Genomic DNA, 20084 nt, shown 5'->3' with positions numbered 1-20084 from the left:
ATGCAGAATACGTAGTAAAATATCAGACATGCAAAAACGCCCTGCATTCACATCTTTAATTTCAAGAATAAAAGAGTTAGGTGTCTATTTTATGTTTGCACATAGAAGGGAATTTAACTCAAGGGATGAACAGGATAAGACAATATAAAAATAATTTAAAATTGTATACTTATCTACTTTGTTATCAGGAAAATGTAATTTGTTCCAATTTCTAGAGATGAATCTATGAAAAATGAAAGAAATAACACAGTGTGACAGGCATAAAACAGTATTTTGGGATCGACAAGGTGATTCCTGAAGCGATAGTTGAAAACATGGCATAAATCAGCATGGTGCTTAAAGTGTTCTTAAACAATAGGGGCAAAAACGAAGATGTGTCAGGCCTAAAAACTATCTACAGCAGATGAACAGTATCTGAAATTCATATCCTTAAAAAACAGGAAAGAAATCCAGCAAAGACCTGACATAGGACCTGAGAAATGCATCTGAGCCCTTAGTTGAGCCATCTGCTGTTCACTGAAGCCTCTTCGGAAATGGTCTCAGTGGAAGGATGACTGTCAAGAAGCCAATTCTTAAGAAGAGAAACAGGAAGAGAAGAGGGAGGTATGCCATATTACACAAGAACTGGATTGAATCTGTAGCAACAGGTCACTGTCAGTGTGTATGTGGGAGGTGACTGTCTATAGGTTTGGGACTGAATTTCAGTCAGTCAGAATCGATGGAATTAATAACCATCAGATTTTTATCCACCAGGCTGTACCATAGTGGATCAGTCACACCACCAATGCAGTAAAAATCTACCTGGCTAGAAAAACACACAGGAGACCTATAAGTCACAAACAGATAAGCTGTGGCATTCAAATGACGCTCAGTTGGTACTAAGGAGCCCAAAGTGTGTCACTAAAATACCCCTCTGCACAATGTGTTATACATTCATATGTGTTCTCATACATAATACACTTGTTGACATGCAGTATCTTTTTTTTTTTTTTTTGCAGAACTGTATTTTATGTGTATTTATGCTACATTTAAAGTAAATTAAACCTCCTTCCTTTCCCATTCTGGTGCTCAGTATGAACGTCTTGACCATGTCTACTTCCATTAACTTGCTGCCACGTGACTGGCCGATCAGGTATTTGGGTTTCAGGTTAAGTTATATTAGATTAGATGAAACTTTATTTATCCCTCAGGTGGGTTCCTCTGGGAAATTCGGTTTCCATTAACACAGCACCAACAGAAGTTGCAGAATGTGAGCAGAAATGTACCGTATACACACATATAAATACAGAGACACATAAATACAGAGTATACAACAGGGATAAATAAGAATAAATAGGAATAAGAATGCCAGGGAATTGCACATTTCAACTATTGCAAGTCTATTACACCGTTGGATATATATATATAAAAAAGGAAATATTGCACAGTGAAAAAGGCACTAATGATTAGTTGTTCCCGCCCTCCTTTGTCCCCATGTTTCCCCTCCCTCCCCCTCCAGCAAGGAGTTAGGGCGTGTGGGACAAAAGCATTTTTAAGTCTGTTGGTCCTTGACTTTAGAAGAAGCAACCTGTCACTGAATAGACTCCTCTGGCTGTTTATGGCCGTGTGCAGAAGATGCCCAGCATTGTCCATAATGTCCAACAGTTTCTTTAACGTCTCTGTGAAGGTTCTCAGTCATCCAGGTCATCCTAGTCTAAGGAGCTTGGAAAGAAAAGCGTCTGGACTTCTTTAAGTTGCTTGAAGACATTTCACCTCTCATCCAAGAAGCTTCTTCAGTTCTAGGATCAAAAGGTGGAGAGTCCCAGATTTAAACCCTGTGGGAGTATCCCCCCCTTTTGTCCCTCTTGGGGGGACACTCCCACAGAGGTTTAAACTCCCACAGGGTTTTTGTCCCTCTTGGGGACATAGGTGGGTTATTGTAATTGACTTATCCTGTTCATCCCTTGAATTAAGTTACTACTTCAAACATGATATGCATAAAGAAGACACCTAAACAAGTTTAGTATAAATACTAGGTTCTTTATTTAAATATTGTACATATTTTAAAACATATTTACATAAATTAGACCTGCATTGTTTCACTGTAGACACAAGTTTATCTTTCATACGCTTGCTGGGAACAGGACAATCATACCATACAGACTGCAGAAGCACCTTTGAGAACGACTTTATAAGAGAAAAAGACATGTCCACATTTCATTTACATCAAACACCGGGCAACACGGCAGGGACGACACAAGCTTGCAATGACAGAAAAGGCCTCTTTATTACAGGTCAAGCTATTGGTTAAGGCTGAAACTGTGCTCACCCTCATACTGCAAGTTCACACCCCCTCCTGCATAAGGGTTACGTCTCCCTGTCAAATATAGGTCTATATTTGAGAAACAGACATTTCCCCTTTTTTTTTTCTTACACAAACACCTCAAAGACAAGAAGAGCCTAAAACAGTGAGAAATTACATTTTGGTGGGGAAAAAAGTACCAGTAACTAAAATAGAAACTACACAAAAAACAAAAACAATGATGACAGCAGGACAGATATGCAGATCATTACCCCCATTATGTTTATGAGGAAGAAATACCTGCCCAATTTGATGTGAAATGCAATCATTGTAGCACAAACTGCTGCCAAATTGCACATATGAACTGCTCTCTAGTAATAAAATGCATGATGGATCAGTGGATTCAAGTATGGCAGCAACAGTACAACTTCTACCGTGATTGTTAGATAAGTCCCACAGTGACTGTTACCATTACAGTGGTGCTTCCAGAGCAGTGCCCTAATTGTGAACTATGGCTTCCCTTCTTTGGTTTTTCTTTTAAAAACCTGTCTTTATAGTTACTTACAGATAACCAGTCACATATAACTTAAAACCAGGAATATGATACAACTTTAGGAATAGAAAATACACTTTAATGTAATTCTGAACATTTCCACACAGACCTCTGGCCATCACACACACATAGAACAAGAAAATTTGAGTATTTAGAGTATTGCTGTATGATGTTTGTGTCAAAAAAAAAAAAAAAAAAAAGAGCATAATGAGATACACAAAAAAATGTGTCTTTGGTGCACATGCGTTTAAATTGTAAAGAGTTTATCCACAACACTTAGGTGAAGTGTTAGACCCTCATAAGCAGAACGGTATCATCAGTGTCTTTGATTCGTGTAGTTTGGTGAAATCCAGCGCGCACGTTTACGCACTCGTCGCAATCACGGTCACAGCGTTTATGCAAACCAAGTCATACGTGAATAACAAAAGCAGCAGCAAACAAATGAAACAGGAAAATGAGGGACAGAGAAACAAAACATTCGAAGCAGACTCACACAATGCACATTTCTTCTTCTTTTTTTTAAGATACCTGGATCTTTTAGTCATCCACGGGACCTTTGTCACATCTGCATATGCTTCAGTCTGTAGCTTTTAAAACAAAATAAGGTTTAAAAAAAAATACATCTTTCTCCTTTAAATTTGTTCCTGACCTATCACTGCAATTGTAAGCATTCCCAGATGCTAACTTGAGCTTTATAACAAATATAAACATTACGTACAACAGCTTCTCAAATATGCCACACAAACCAGTCATGTTTTAGCGGCCTTTCTGCAACACGACTGCTTCAGAGATTAATCTCAGGAAGCAACTTTCAACTTTCAAACGGAAGTGTGGTATTGATGAAAATCACCTGAAGATTAGTATCTGTACAAGTAAGTATACGAGAGCATGTGTAGATCTTCCATAAAGTAACGAAACAACTCTTCGCTTTAACAACCAATTCAAAGACAACAGAAAGGCCAGAACAAGTTTCTCAAAAAACAAAAATATTTACAACTCATCAGGAGGTGCGGTTCCCTCGGCCAAGCGACAAAACCTGATTAACCTTCATGTGAAAGCTTTAATAAGTGTTACAGTTTCTCATTACAGAGTTTTGATCTGAGCAAAGACACTTAATCCCAACTCGTACATTTCATACTCAAACAACATCCCAGCAGCAGCTTCCTCAGTCTAGTCTACATGCTTTGTTCAAACACATTTACCACATGGAACAGATTAACAACAGAGACCAATAGCCAGGTTTCACCTGCTAACTCACTACGCTCTAAAGAATCCAAACCCATGGCTTACTCCTTATCACATTTTTATTTCAGATTTTAAAGCCTACAGGCCGTCCATCTGTCCTGGGCTGTCACATCATTGAAAAAGATGTTGATGCTACAGGATGAGACGTGGAAGAATGAAAGGCATCTTCCCACCCGTCTCTCTCTCTCTCTGCTCCTCCTGCATCACGATCAACATGAAAGAAAAAAAAACAAAACAAAAAAAACGTTCTAGCTGCCTGCCTTCCCTCAGCCGCTCAAGCACCAAAACAAAACCAGCGGAAGAAAACTAAATGTTAACACGGGCCGTGCTGTAAGGAGTGTGTGCCGTGGTGTTGGCGGGCCTCCCCTGTCAGCCCCACAGGACGCAGTGCATTTCGGGAGGGCCGCAGGTGGAAGACTCAGGCAGGCAGCGAAGAAGGAACAACCCCAGAGAAGCGCACTCAAACACACACGCACACACACACACACACACACATTTTAGTCTGTGTATTCAGCCACGATAGAGAGCAGCACCGTGATGTCATCTGGCTTCCCTCCTGCAGGACAAGAAAACAAAGATAAAGTGAGGAAATGTAAGAACTAGTTCATGCAAAGTACTCTTTTTAATTATAAGACCTCCTGAATATATAGGAGAAGACTTTTCTATTTCATAATAGTGTTAAAGCCGCATATAACAATAATTGTAGTGATTTGTTTTGCTGTAAAGCGGTGGTCAGCCATCATCCCCCCCCCCCCCAAAACAAACAAAAAAATCCAGAAGGAAAAAAAAATCAAGGTTAAACTTGCAAAAACTAAATGCTTGGGATTCCTACATAGAAGAAAAACTGGTTGTGCCAGCAGGAGTTTCATCTCATGTGTGTTATCATGACCATGCCAAGGACACAGCGGAGGAACTGCAGACGTCAGAGCCTCAATAGGTCTAGATAAACTGACTGAAAAAATGCTTTAACCAAGCTTATTGCTTATTACAACCGTGTCATGTAATGTGGCTTCAAATATAAAGTATAACTGCTGAAATCTTATTGTGTAAAGCAACTTTTAGTCAACGCAAGGAGAATCACACTTAAAAGTCTGAGTGGTTTAAGGCCTGATTTGGACTTCTGTGAGCAATCTTTGTAGAGCCTATACATATACATACACCCCTTATGATAGTTTCAGCAATCACCCTCCAAAGATTTGTTATTTCTTAGATTAGGGGGATGAGTGTTAAAAACGCAGCTGGAAATGCACAGGAGGTATCGACTGTAGTGAACCGGCAACAGTTGTGCCGTGTGTAGTTAGACCAGATGTGTAGTTATGTTTCTATGGAGATTCACATCAGGTTGCGACGTAGAGTTTCAGAGGGGTTTGCGGTTACGACATAGTTACAGTGTAGATTTACCGCTGAAGTATGAAGCCCCAGCGAGACATCCTCAACTTGTGTCTTTTGTGGCCAACTACTAATATTAACAGTGTACAGTTTTATTAAGGACGTCAAAAGTACTTTGGAGTATGTATGCTTGTATGCTCCTTATTATGCATCTAATAACACGCAAATTATGTTTATTTCAATGTTAATTAATTAATTATTCAAAACATGATAAATAATAGTGCCATCTCCAAAATTTGTAAAACCAAAACTTATTATTATTATTAATATTAATCAGGAAAAGGGGCGTGCTGTAAAAACATTATACTGCAGTTATGCGTGTGGTGCTTTTAAAGGGAGCTAACAGTAACCTTACCTCTTACATTCAGGCCATTGTCACAGGCAAACTGTGCAAAAGGGGACATATAATTAGGGTCGTAGGCAAGATCATGAGCTTGCTTTGCAATGCTCTGTGCAGTCTGCAGGATGCTGTCATAGTTGGTAGTCTGAAACGAGATGCAATAATAAAAAAAGCATTAAAATTTGAATTTGTTTCCAACACATATAAGCATAAGCTGACATGTTGAAGTGATACCTTGAGTTTTTTGAGCTCCTGAAGAATCATGTAGTCTGGCATGTTGTCAAAGAGACCGTCTGTTGCGGTTAAGATGATGTCACCAAGCTGCACGTCGAAAGAGGAGCTGTCAGCCGCTTCAGGACTACAGGAAACAAGGAGGCACGGGAAGATCATGAAGTGAAACTAGAGCGCGAAGCACCTGAGCTGCTGGCAACAGTTTTAAGTGTGGAATTAAGCAGGTCAGAAGCCACTCTGCTAAATTTTGAAGATGGAGTGTGAGCGTTTAATGTGACAGCTGACGTAAAACCTGACTTCTCCGTTTACTTCTCCGTCCGTGCCGAATGCCAGCATAGCCTGTCACTTCCTACCACCATACACAAGTCTCAGACTGGGGTTTTATTACCTGGGAGCCTTATATTTCTGCCTGGTCTTAATTTATGATGACATTTAAACAGGTCTATAAATGTACTTTAATGGGAACGTTAACCCACTAAACCTGCCAAACCAGTGAGAAAAGTCAAACAAAACATCTAGACTGCTCCAAATGGATTACAGAGTTTCCCTCTTGTTTATCAGTTGCCATTGCTTGCTAGTACTGAAAGCCTGTATCCATGGAGGAACGGGCAATTTGAAAGTAACATTCCTGATGTCTGCAGAGAGCTAAAAACACTAAGGAAAACTTCTAAAGAAGGACACTTTTTGTTGTTGCTACCAACTCTAGCCAAATCCAGGTAATCGCTGACATCATCTGGCAATTCAGACATAAAAACAGATCATGTTACAAAAGCTTTATTAGAGTTGATGCCAGTCATAACAGATGTAAACTGGTTTGGCCAGCAAACCTGTGCACACCTGCACACACTTTAGTGTGTGAGGTGAAAAGCAGGTTCTGTTTACATGGCAAACAACAACATAAAGGCCTTTATGCTATGATATTTGCTTCCCACATGAGAGATGAGTCATGTTTTTGATAAGTTGGGCTAATTAAGTTGTTCACAAATTAGCTTGGCAGTGAAAATTACAGAGATCATGACCTGCACTTCTATTTTAAATCCTGCTTTGCATTACAAAGTGGCACGCAAACCCAATGACTGCAAGTAGGGATGCTCAGAATGAAATGATATGCCTTTACCATTTTATCCGAGCCTGCTGTAAGCAGGACATGTACAGTGCTGTACAACTACCAGCCCAGCCTGTGGTATCTATCTAATATAGAGTTTTATTTATTTACAAAGATATATCTAACACTGAGCAACTGACCTGTCACTGAGCACGACTCCCTCGGCTCCCGGAGGAGCGATGGACAGCTGGAAAGGTGTATTAAAATAGTGCTGTTGCTCGTCCGAGCGATGAACCACCTCTCCACCACGTACCACTAAAAAGCCAGAGTCGCCAAGGTTACATGTATGTAGCCTGTGACTCCGCCGATCCAGAACTACGATGCAGGCCGTGCTGCTTCCTGAAAATAAAGCGGAGTAAAACAACACTAAGGTTAATTATACAAACAGATAATTTGATCAGGGCAAAAGAAAAGAGTTATGTTGCCCAACCAGTACAAAGTAGTCTTTGTGAGTGCCCTCACTGTGAATCTAATATATCCATGGAGAGTTGAAGAAATATAATACAGACGAAAGAATAAAAAAAAAACAACCAAAAAGATTGCATTCCCAGTGACAGCTACTAGCAACAATTCAGGTAACCTTGAGCAGAGAAGGTCAAGAGCTGACCTTGCCACGACTTTCCAAAATAAAAGTATGCCAACTGATAAATTTAACGACAGCTAACCTGCGTCTGCACTAACTCTTGGCCAGGGACACTGAGCCAAGATATGAGACCTTGGTCACGTGCTTGGTATTAACCTACTTTTAAAATCTCACTGACCCTCCTGAAGTATCAGTTACAGACAGACTCATGACCTTTTGAAGCTCTGGCAGGGGGGAAAGTGTTTGGCCTGCATAATAGGGTAAATTGTGGGGAGTCACAAGATCACTGAATTTCAACTACCAAGTGTTAGCATAAGAAATCACTGCCCAATCAAAGATAGTTACCTCCCTGGTTTTAAATCACTTGGTGGGACAAAGGTTTGTGTCAAACAAAATTCACATAATATATATACCTTGCCAACTAACACAATCATAACACAACACAAGCATAATTTGGTTCCCTCTTGATGAACTGATCACGCACTTAAAGGCTGTATATTAGTAATTGCCAAGGTAGAAGAAGAGATTCCATATTAAACAGATAGTATAACTCAGGACAGAGCTTGTGTTCTGTGCTCGGTGAGCAGGGCCAATACTTACAGTGTGACTCATACTGCAGCTATGTTATTTATTTCTCTCAGCACGGCTGTTGAGTACAAAGCTCGCTCCACCACTTGCTGTGTTTGTAACCAGGTGGATCATCTCTATGTACTCACCTAGCAAGGGAACTTTGTTCTGCAAGAGCTCGTAGTAGCCAGACGTCAGGATGCCCACTGGATTACTGGGTGTGAAGCGACCCTCCTTCACCAGTCGCTCACAGGTCTTCATTAAGGTTGCAGAGAACTGAGATGGGTCGACACCATAGTCCCGCCAACCACCTACGCCATCTGCTACGCCTGATGGGAAAAAAAAAAGGAATTAAAAACATTTGTTTTACTACTGAACCACTACCATACAATACCTTATTAACACCAGATTCGTGACAGAGGATTGATCAGGCATTTCAAAAGTGCAAATACCAAACATCTGCTGGTAGCAGTTTGGCTGATTTTAGTTGTTGAATTTTTATTAAGTTATCTTTATTTTTTACAGCAGACATGACTTTCTTTTCCTTCCAAGGTCAATGCATCATGTCTATATTTGCACAGCCACACTGCTCTTCTGATCTTTCTTTTCTAGGTGCTGATGCTTTATTGATTACTGAACTGCTTTTCTCTCTGGTGTCTGTATCCCTGCTAAACAGGAACACATTGGTTTATTAACTTTCCATTGTAACTTCTCATGTACTGCTTCATGTGTGCCTAATTTATCGAGTTTACCTGAAGTGTAAGAATTTTACCCCGGAGAATGTGTTACTTGCAGCTATGGAACAGAAATAATTGTATACTCTTTAACATCTTGTGTGTAATTCATATTTATACACTGATACCTCATAATCTACTAGCTTCCTGTTTTATTTTACTTTTGATTCATTCTAGTTGCACACCATGAGTCAGAACAGCAAAGATACAAATTGACTTTGAAACCTCATCATCAACCAAAGTCTCTTTAGCTCTAGACACCTTCAGCTTATACACACAAACAAACGTAATCTAATATCCTGTAATTTAGGTGCTACATGAATCATTCAAGTTTGTACTTGTAAGCACGCGGTTCCAAAATACATATAATTTTTGTGGTATACCGGTAAGGTTACTTGCGTCCAAATGACTTCTAAAGTCAGTTTAAATATATTTACACATTGTGGCTTCACATCAATCACCCCATAAATGCCTTCATTTGCACATTCATTTGAAAGCTGATGCAAAGCAATTGCAAGACCAGATGATTTTACTTAAGTTCTGTTTAGTTCAATGGCCAAAGAGAATGGCAAATGAATATCTGCACCAGTATTTTTTTTGTCAAAAGACAGTTGTAAAAGAAATATGTACATAACAATGAGAATAATGTAATAATGATGTATAACTTTTCTCCCCACCACATGCTCATAGTATTTGACTTTCAGAGAATCTATGTGTTTCCTCTTAACTCCCTGCTCAGTTGTTTTGAAAGTATTTCTTTCTACAGCACACAGACTACTGGGAATATTGCTTCCATAGTTTATAAGGCTGTGACTTTGGAATTATTTTCCCTTTCTCACAGAGGTGAAAGTAACCTTTAAAAAGAAAGTGAAAATATTATACATCCTGGAAAACCCCACGCATTTTCTTCTGCACTGCTTGATCATCACTGTCAGCTACGCCCTTCACTACGAGTTCCATCAGCCTGAATTTAAGCAAGGGACGTTTTCAACACTGACTTGAAGTCTCACAGACTTCACTTCCATTTCTCCTTGCCGTGTATACACGTGTTACCATGTGTTCCTCAGAGATGTCAATTTTATTTCTCTAACCAACCTAAACGTTTAACACTAAACACACCTTTTAAACTATGAAACACACCTTGTGTGTCTAACCAACCACGTGGTAGTTTAAGTCTTTGGCAGCAGCAAGGTGGCGAGGACAAAGCAAGCTTAGCCTGCTAGCTAAGCTAATAGGCTAATGATGCTATTAGCAACATGGCTGCCTCCATGCTCAACCATTCTGACCTTTGCAAGACATTGTAGTGTTAAGTCTGATACGTTTTAATGAGCTCTATTTTTTGCCACGTCCGAATTAAATAAGGCCGATTTACGTCTTCTAATGTTGTGATTGCAATAGCCTACGTCATCGCAGTGTATCCCACAGTGGGGACACATGTAGGTGAAAGGTCATTTAGCGTTCCACCTCAAAACTACCCCGTAACAGTAAAATGAATGTTATTTATTAAAGTAATGTCGTGAGTGCAGGTGCTATGTGCGTACATATATGCTTTAAGCGTCTATCCGGGTTAGAGTCTTGTTTTATCCGGGTTAAGGTGCTGTCTTTTTTTTTATGTGTGAGCAGGGAGGGGGGCTGGTGTGTTTTGATCCGACGGGTCGGCACACGTGCTGGCTAAACTCACTGAAGGTCACCCGAGCACAGAGGGCGTCTAACTTTCATGCAAGCCATTTGCAGAGCCCTGAATCCTTACCCAAGACATCAGCCGTCTTGTGCCGTGCAATGAAGCAAGCATCATCACCGTAGCACATCCCTTTCTTCAGGATCCCCTTGCGAAAGTCTTTACCGAAACCATAACTGGCGGTGATCAGACTGTAGTCCCGACCGTCCGTCTGAGAGAGTCCGCCCAGGACAGCCCTGGCTACCAGTCTGCCATAAGACAGTACGGATAACATCCCCTAGCAAGGAGAAACCCCGTTCTGATCCGAGACCGTACACGCTGTCCCCCCTCTCTCGCTCTTTCTCTCTAACCGGCTCGACCACCTGCCTGCGAGGCTAAGTCTTCAGATCAAGCCCCGGCTGTCTGTCTTTAGTCGTCCATCCGATCCCGACCGGCTCGCTTCTGTGACAGCGGAAGGCTGCCGTTGCTCCAAACTCGAACAAACACGCCGCCGTTTCCTTTCTGACTGTGTCGCTTTCGGTTTATGTCTCAGGTGAGCATTTGATAGACGAAGCAGTTCCTCCACCGGGCTCTCTCCTCCCCGACATGTTTCCACGGGACACAAAGATGCGAGTACATACGGGTGTTTACAACCGTGACGTCACGTGCCGTAACGTGGCGCCGCCCACCAGGTTCACCGTGGGGGTGTCCAAATTCATCTTTTGTTGTTTTTAGCTAACTTATGTAATAAATATGGGTTTAACGTAGGTTGCACCCAATAATGCAGCCCTAGAACATTTAACATGTTCTTATTTTCTTTAAAATTTGGGGTCTATACATGATAACCTAAAACTAAAAGGGGAAATTTGGAGGTTTTATAGGGATTTAGAAGTATTATAAAGTGTAGGATAAATATTTTTAAGAAATGAGTACCTTCAAGTATTTTAAAATGAAACGGCCAACAAATATACTGTAAATAATTTTTAAGTGATTGAATTTTTTTTTTTAGTATTTTAGATAAAGGAAATGCAAATTATACTTTTAATGCATGTGAAATTTCACTATAAGCTACTGCAGTGTTACAAAGTGCTAATGTAAAAACAAGAAAATTAAAAGAAGGGTTTGGTAAGCTCTCTAATATGTAGCCCTCTTGTTTATAACGTAATTGAGTACTTGGAATATTGGCTCTGAAGTTACTCCAACATGTGTGGGCTATTTCATTGATTTTGTTTTTGTTAGCTAATTAACCGAATAAATGCCTGGAGTTAATTCTAAATGTGGCATTTACATCCCCAGGCTGTAAAATTAAAAACAAAATTACCAGAAAGAATGCAGAAATATGACTGGTCAAAATAACCTTCTGGTATATTCTGCAGGAAGGGGGTGCACTGGAAACCTCAGCAGCATGAAAAGACTTGAGTTGTACAGGAAACAACAGTGGGGGGATGATTGCAGGATCCTTTCTATGGTGATGAAAATCCCCTTGACAATACTGAGCCAAGTGAAGAGTGCATTGTGTATGGTAGACTTGAAAGCATTTTTCAAGTCAACCATAATAAGGTCATGTTATAAGAGCGAATACAGAGGGTTTGCCACAAGGTGTTAACCATTTAAAATCTCAATAATTAAAAGGTTGCCTTAAATATGGCCAAAAATAAATAAACAAACAAAGAGCATTCTGCAGATGGATAAAAATAAGAAAAACATGGGTATAAGCATTTGATGCTTTTATGCATGGACGGACATGCAACATCATATATGTATGTGTATATATATATATATATATATATATATATATATATATATATATATGTCCTGTATGACCAAAGCATAATTTGGATATGGTAATTGAATCCCTTTGTCCTGTTTTCCTCATTATGTGAATTTTTCTTTGAATTTTATAGAGCCACCTGCCAGTTCTTTCTTCCTACCAGTTCTTCCTGTTCCCTTTCAGTCGATCCACTCGGTACAACACATAAGTATGGGATATCATGCCCTCAAAGTTATCTATTTCAGCTGTTACTCATCATGTCCACCTCTATCATCAAAACACCCAAAGCAAATGCATCCCTTTCATTCAGATTTTCCTAGAAATTAAGGATTTATGGTTCACTGAAGCTGTAAATATATCTTTACATTTGCAGTGTTCCTTTTTTGTCATTTCAGATCAATACACCTAAAAAATCCACTTAAATTGATAGTATCATTTATTTATTTTATTATTTAATTGCATTGAACTGTGGTTGGAGGAGGTCTTGTCATTTTTGTTCCTTTTCCCCAAAAAACCCTAGGCTCGCCACCGAAACTGTTATCAGGCTGTTGGTAAAGAGGCCTGACCGGAAATACATTCTATGTAGGGTACATATGTGCGCTTGTCATGAATAACGGGACGTAGCTGACAGTTGTAACGGAGGGTGCGGATATATAATTAATACTGTTTAGCCTCCCTTAAAGGACACTTTCTGATATGGTCGCCATTAGTTTTAAACTAAGTAAGAATACCAGTTTTGCAGTTAAAAATAGTTTTAGTATACATGCTGTTGTTTCGCGACGTTGGAACATTTAATCCGGTGCTTCGTATGATAAAAACGAGCGCACCGCATTTGGAAGAAACCACCCTGGTCCCTTTAGGGAGCGGAGAGAAGACGGAGAGAGAGCAACAAACGCACTCGAATTATCGACGCTTACACACAAAACACCAATTCCTGGTAAGCTATTAGCCTTCATCACATTTCATTTAATTGTGATGCTAAAACGCTTTGCTGATTGGTTCGGCGAGATAAAAAGACGACACACACATCCGTTATAATATGGCTCCGTTATGTTTTTCTAATGGAAGGGGGAGGATGATGCAGTGATAACAGCCTCACGTTTATGAACCCTAAATTTTTTCATTAATTATTATTATCATTATCATTATTATTGTTATCATCAAATGATACGATAATAATGCGATTGACACCATTTCTAAATTTTAAATAGGACAAGGATTCAATGAGGGTGTTCTAGCTATACGCGTTATATAAATATATAAATAGATATAGCCAGAATGATGCATTGTGTCTTATTGATCGTTATCGAAAAAAAGTGCAGCTGACTCTTTTTAATCTTATGCCTATACAACACACTTAAAATGAAGAGATGTTTGTTTATTATATATATATATATATATGTATATATATACGGGTGTTTACAACCATGACTTTTCCTTTTAGGGCCATGATGGGGAGGTTGTGTGAGATGGTTATTGTGTCTCTTCTTATCATGTCGCTTTTGAACACTGAGCTGGCATGGGCTAAAAGAGGTGGCAGCAGCAGCAGCAGGGGAAAATCTTCATCCAGCAGCAACAAGGGTTGGACAAATTCAAAGACATCCAACTCTCAACCAGGAAACTACCCTCGTCAGCCACAGAGTCCTAATCGAAACCCCAATCCTTATCCTCCTGGTGGAAGTTACCCTTATCCCAAACAGAACCAGCCAAGTTATCCAGGTGCCGGTAGCAATCCAAATCAGTACCCTGGCAGAGGCAATCCTGCAGGTTATCCGAACCAGAACCCTGCAGGTGGATACCCAGCAGGAGGGTATCCTAATCAAAACCCAGCTCGAGGAAATTATCCAAATCAAAATCCAGCTGCCGGAGGCTACCCCAACCAATATCCAGCCAGAGCTGGTACCAACCCCGGAGGTTATCCTAATCAGTACCCTGCTGGAGGTTATCCAAACCAGAATTATCCTAATCAGTATCCAGGTGGGGGGTTCCCAGCAGCGGGTGGTTATCCACAAAACCCAGGAAGGTATCCTTACCAGTATCCAGGTGGTTACCCAGTCCAAACTGGAAACACAAGACCAGGTTGGAATGTGCCTGGTTCAAATCCAGGAGGTTATCCAGGAGGTTACCCTGGTGGAGCAGTTGGTGGCTACTCCAACTGGAACCCAAATAATAAGATTCTGAGTCCCCGCTTTGGTGGAGGAGGCTATGGCTATGGGATGGCAGGGTCACCTTTTTCTCGTTCTGTGCAGAACATGGGGTACGCGCCCAAGTCACCAAGTTTTGCCAAAAAAGCCATGGTGGCTGCAGGCGTCGGTGCTTTGGCTGGAATGGCAGTTGGATATGGATTAGGACGCTTCCCCCGACCACATTTCACTTTCCGTAACCCTGAAGAAGAGTACTACTACAATAATTACATGCAGCGTCGTTATGGCACCCAGTCAACAGATCAAAAAGACTATGGCCGTGATTACGTCTACAGCCCTCCTCCACGTGCTGAGACCTACGAAAGCTTCATGAGTCGCTGCATGAATTCGACTGATACGTTTAAGGATCAAGGCTCTTCCACATCCAAGAGTGCAGCTGAGGACGCAGATGACGACACCGTCAGCATTGAGGAGATTGGATACCCAGCCCTGATTGAGCAAGTGAAGTCGCGGCGGTGTGTAGAGAAGTACATGAAGTACTCCGAGCAATTTCTGAAGGAACGTAAAACTGAACAACAATATCAGCTAAGTCGCTCTAGCCCTCTGAGCCAAGGGCTCATTCATCTTCTCACTTCCTCCGTGATGCTATTGTCCAGCATGCTCCTGCTCCAGTGAGAAAACACCTTCCACTTCACTTCAAATGGCTTTCTACTGCCTCCATCACATGCACACATTCATTTCCTGCTTATATTATAGTAGCTCCACATTGCAAACCACAGCTGCATACTTCCAGAGAGTACAGTCTTTTAATATCTATTATATAAAAAATACTGACATGTACATACTGACTAAAAATGTCTATTTCAAGTGCGGCACTCAGTTTCAAGTGTTACAGTTAGATCTGTCTTAGATGTTCACTATACTTTAGATCAATTTATTTTGGATCCATATTTTGCACTTTTTATCTCCAGATTGTTGGACACTGAATGCAGAGATTCATGATTAAAGAAAGAAAACAGGACAGGACAATTACTTTAGCAGTTTTTTTCTTAGGAAGACTATCAGGGCAGTTTCTTTCATAGTTTGGATAAGAATGAAAAATAATATAGTAATAATATATAATAATATATAATATAATATAATTATAGTCCACATTATGGCTTATATTTAGGGGTACAAGTGGGATTTGGCAAGTGGGGTAACTCTCAGAGATTTGTTTGTATTGGTGCAGCATGGGGACAAGAATTATGTAGAAATAAGTCACATGATGACTTGCAGGCCAGATTTGTGCATACAGGCTGTGATCAGCTGAGCTGTGCTGCATATTCACTGCATTTTGTGGATTTAACCACGCTGAATTCAACAAGTTATAAGCAGATCTATCTAGAGCTGCATGGCTGATGCGTTGTATAAAAGCTAGAATTAGCTGAGTGAATGTAATAATATTTGCTACTCTTGATCTAATCTAACATTGACCATGAACAGCCTGCTCCATACCCCTCCAGCAGAGTGAATCACTGTGAACTTCACCACAGTACTGCAAACATGACCAGTGCAGCCTGCACTAACTTGCCTGGTATTTTCATGCAACCTTTGAAGAATGCAAAATTAATATACTTCCATTTATTTTGGGATAATTTGGCAACACATCACGTGTAGATCCATTTAAGAGCTCTAAAACGAACGAGGATATTGGAAGTTTTACATTTTCAGCTTATCAAACCTTGCGTGTTGCCATCCTTACCCTTGAAAATAATCTTCTTCTTCGGTTTCCTGTCTTTCATACATCTTTTTCTACATCTCTGATAGTGTTGCACGTCAATGCACGTCTTTTCCCCTCTCCCTTTGGCTGGCAGACACATTTGTCAGATGTTTTCTGTTGATTGACAGACTGCACAGAAACAGTTTGTGTATTTGGTGATATTTTAATGTCCTCGAGAAGTTGCATTTGAAATTACCGCCACTTAAAAAAAACTTTACTGCCTTGATGCTCACTCCTCTGTGATGTTCTAGATGCTGAAGTACAGTAACCAGGATTATTTACCTTTACACCATGAACACATCACAGGGATGAGAATGAAAAAGTTCACTTCAGGTTATAAGTGGGCTGTGGGATGTCATTTTTTTTGGCTTATTACCGGGCAAATATTTGCATGTAATAATTGGCAGCAGGATTGTGGCACATGAAAAATAAAGGCATTCAGCGATAATACTGATCAGTAATAATAAATCCAGCTCACTTTAACCCCTGTTTATTATCTGGGGTAATGTTAGGAGAAATCTTTTTGAAGGATTTAAGTTTTATGTGTGTTTTTTGGATTCCACTCAGTCTCACTCCACAGAGCACATGCACAGACTGAAGCAAACCCTGGTCACTAATAGTTTTTACAGATTGCTTGATGGTGATAAAGGATTCCTTGTAAATAATTCAACCAAACTTCCCACATGAACTTTAAGCCATCGAGGTTTGCTGAACAGGAGAGACAGAAATAAAAATAAAGGTAGAAAGAATCACCCTGGTTCATATTTAATATGTGCTACTTATGTTATTGCATGTAATAGCTTTTCACAGAAAGTAGACAGTAATCATGATGGGTTCATAAATGAGCAGTGAAGTTGCACAAATAGCACTTGTTGCTTTGATCTGTGCAGTCTGTTGAACGGATGCGGTCTTTTCTCTGTATTTCCTTGTAGTATGTAAACTGTCCTTAGTTAAAATGGGTGTGGTAGCACTCAAACTGCATTCCTTTATCCCGTTGAACTCTGCCATTATGTGTGTGAGTCATTAGAATATTTATGCCCATAAAAGCCTTGGTTTTACATCCATATCCCCAGGCACATTTTAACTTTCCATAGCCACTTATTTTCCAGTCGTCAGCCCTGAAGTTGGTCATCGTTTCCGTGCGTCTTCCTCTAATCTCCTACATCTTATTGTAGCATGGGGAAACAGTCTCATAGGACAGTTTTTCTCAGATATGTAAATACTACTGTTTATTTTCTTGCGCCGGTTGTCATGGTACAGTCTCTGCGATTATGACTACTAAAATCTGTTCTCCTTTTTTTTCTTCAAGAGTAGGTGTTGTTATTATTTTTATTTTTGTGGGTGTTTCATGTGATCATTTCACTTTTCTTTTTACCGTACTTTTTATGATCCTGTTTTATTTTTCCTCCATGCCCGAGTTTTGTAAAGGATTCTGGAAAAATGCTGTGTAAGTTAGGTGTGAAAACTGTCATCGATGCCAGTTCATCTCGAAGTGATGGAATTCTCCTTCCCATGCTGATGTTGTTCTTCGTAACCAGGCTTTCAAATTTCTTTTATTCTCTCCTGTTAATAAGCTTTTATATCCGACTGTTCCTGTTTTGCTTTTTTGGTTGATTCTGGCAAAACAACTTAATTTGATGGGAAATTCCACCTTAAATCAAGGCTGTGGAATATCTGTAAAGTGCACTTATTTCTCCTTAGTTGTGGATATTCTGTAACTTTGTAATTGAGCTCATGTTACCATTAGAGAGATCGCTTGTTTTTGACTCAGAATTGCAAACATTTCGTGATACTCCTCAGATGTTATGACTAACACGGTGTAATATAGTTTGTCTTGGATGTTCATGTGTTAAATAAAATAAATCATGAAATCTTTTCTCTGGCCTGTGACATCTTCACGTCTAAAATGTTGCTGTATCTCTTCAAGGGATATCAAGAGAGGGGTTATTAGAAAAATGCATAAGTGGACTACTTGTGTATTTCTTTAACCAAACTCTCAGAAAAATCCTCCATGAGGATGACATGATGACATTTAATTCCAATAAAATGACACAGTAGAGATCATTTGTTCAAAAAAGCTTTAATTTACTTTGATAAATGACAGCTTTTTCATTAATTAGATGGTGGATCACACGTCTCTTATCCAAGCTGCTGTAAGAAAAGGCAACACATGTCCCAGCCTGAGAAAGAGGTGAGTCGCAGGAGCAGGGGCAGCGCCTTTAACGAAGGCTCTCCAGAGAGACTGGTTGCAGCATCTTTGCTGGTAGTAAAGCTGTCGATCTTGCTCAGAGGCGACTGCTTTGTGGCCATAGTTATTTCCGGACCCATGCTTTGGCTTTCCAAGGAACCCCAGCCCGTACCCGGTGCCTGTGCCTCCCAGCATCCCGGCTGCTGCTGCACCTGCCCACTTTACACCCTGCTTGGAGAGGCCTCGATTCTGAGAGGGAGGCGCTTTGTTACCAGTACCGCGACCTCTGAAGCTGCCTGCTCGCTTGCTGTATGCATACTGTGCACCTGGGCACAAAGCTGCAATAAGCAGCATCCAAACCCACAGTGAGGGGAGCTTTTGCTGGCCCGCCATCAGAGCAGAGCTGCAAAAACAGATTAGGTTGAGTAACCTGAACTTTAGAAAGAAAAAAATGTTATTAAAATGATACTGCGCTTCGTTAATTGTCATTTAGGACACGCACAGAGGAGTTTTTTGAAAGTCTGTCTGCAGCCTGTCAGCAGTCAGTTCAGCTGGCGATAAAGCTTTTGATTTCCTGCGGCTCAGTAACAAAAGCTACATGCTCCCTAACCCTGACACAACAGACATCTAGAATGACCGATATGCTCTGTAAACACGAGGATTAGCTGGGCATTATGTGGCATATTTGTTCTTCCATTCACTAGGCATTTGCTTCTTTTATCTCTCATAAACAGTGCATCAATTGTTAAAAAACATATCAGTGATGTATTTGGAAGAGTAACCACATGTACATTATTGCAAAATATTTGGTAAGGGGCCTTTTAAAAAAACGTTAGAAAGTTGTTAAATAAAACTGATTAAATGTGTACATTATCTATAGAATTTTTTTTTTTAAGGAAACAAAATGGAATTTATTTACCTTTCTTAGGAGTTACTTAAAGAGGCCGTGATCCTGGAGCGGTTGTTGTTTATCAAACCACAACACAGCAGGGCTGCGAGGTGGTTTTCATCTTCATTTACAGACTATCAACCCAACCAACACAGTCAGCACCAAGACCCCTCTCACCCCCACCCCAACACACATGCCCACCCACCCACCCACAAAAAGAAAAAAATCCTGCTTTGCTATTGGTTCTACATCAATAATACAGAACAGGTTCAATGTTTTTGCTGACAGTGGATTTTCACACATGCAGTGTGAGTTTCTCGCATTACTCAGCAAATGGACATGAGTGCAAACAAATCAAAACATTACTGTCTCAACTAACACTTCATTTAGTATTTATTTATGTTTATGTCTACATAAAGTGTCTGACCACTAAAAAAATATTCTGGGCTTATAACATTTATCAGAATCCTGAGAAAAAAATGTTCAGAAATCAAATTGTAGTCAAATTCTAGGAAAAAGTTTGTAATGAATTTTGTAATTAAAATCAGAAATCTGCAAAAAAACCCAAAACAAACAAACCCCAAAACCCAACCAAACAAACAAAAAACAACAACAACAACAAAAACAAAAAGTAAGAAAATAGTC

General features: G+C 40.0%; 3 protein-coding genes across 3 annotated transcripts; 1 reads left to right on the top strand and 2 right to left on the bottom strand.

Moving 5' to 3' along the window:
- Positions 1-1998: 1998 nt before the first annotated feature.
- On the bottom strand, positions 1999-11332 carry LOC146514355 (protein phosphatase PTC7 homolog). The gene is made up of 6 exons (XM_085167292.1): positions 10779-11332; positions 8444-8623; positions 7285-7483; positions 6043-6166; positions 5824-5953; positions 1999-4635 (listed from the first exon to the last, which is right to left on the bottom strand). Exons 1-6 carry the CDS (start codon positions 10978-10980, stop codon positions 4577-4579), a joined length of 894 nt encoding a protein of 297 aa, XP_085023418.1. The 5' UTR covers positions 10981-11332; the 3' UTR covers positions 1999-4576.
- Positions 11333-13136: 1804 nt separating this feature from the next.
- On the top strand, positions 13137-15397 carry LOC146514354 (uncharacterized). The gene is made up of 2 exons (XM_085167348.1): positions 13137-13393; positions 13901-15397. Exon 2 carries the CDS (start codon positions 13905-13907, stop codon positions 15273-15275), a length of 1371 nt encoding a protein of 456 aa, XP_085023474.1. The 5' UTR covers positions 13137-13393; positions 13901-13904; the 3' UTR covers positions 15276-15397.
- A 159-nt stretch (positions 15398-15556) lies between these two features.
- sprn2 (shadow of prion protein 2) lies at positions 15557-19622 on the bottom strand. The gene is made up of 2 exons (XM_085167351.1): positions 19470-19622; positions 15557-18953 (listed from the first exon to the last, which is right to left on the bottom strand). The coding sequence occupies exon 2, from the start codon at positions 18941-18943 to the stop codon at positions 18491-18493; it is 453 nt and encodes a 150-aa protein (XP_085023477.1). The 5' UTR covers positions 18944-18953; positions 19470-19622; the 3' UTR covers positions 15557-18490.
- Positions 19623-20084: the final 462 nt, after the last annotated feature.

Source organism: Neolamprologus multifasciatus, chromosome 7, assembly GCF_963576455.1.
Source record: "Neolamprologus multifasciatus chromosome 7, fNeoMul1.2, whole genome shotgun sequence".
NCBI classification, from domain to species: domain Eukaryota; kingdom Metazoa; phylum Chordata; class Actinopteri; order Cichliformes; family Cichlidae; genus Neolamprologus; species Neolamprologus multifasciatus.
This window is presented reverse-complemented; position numbering and strand designations above follow the sequence as displayed.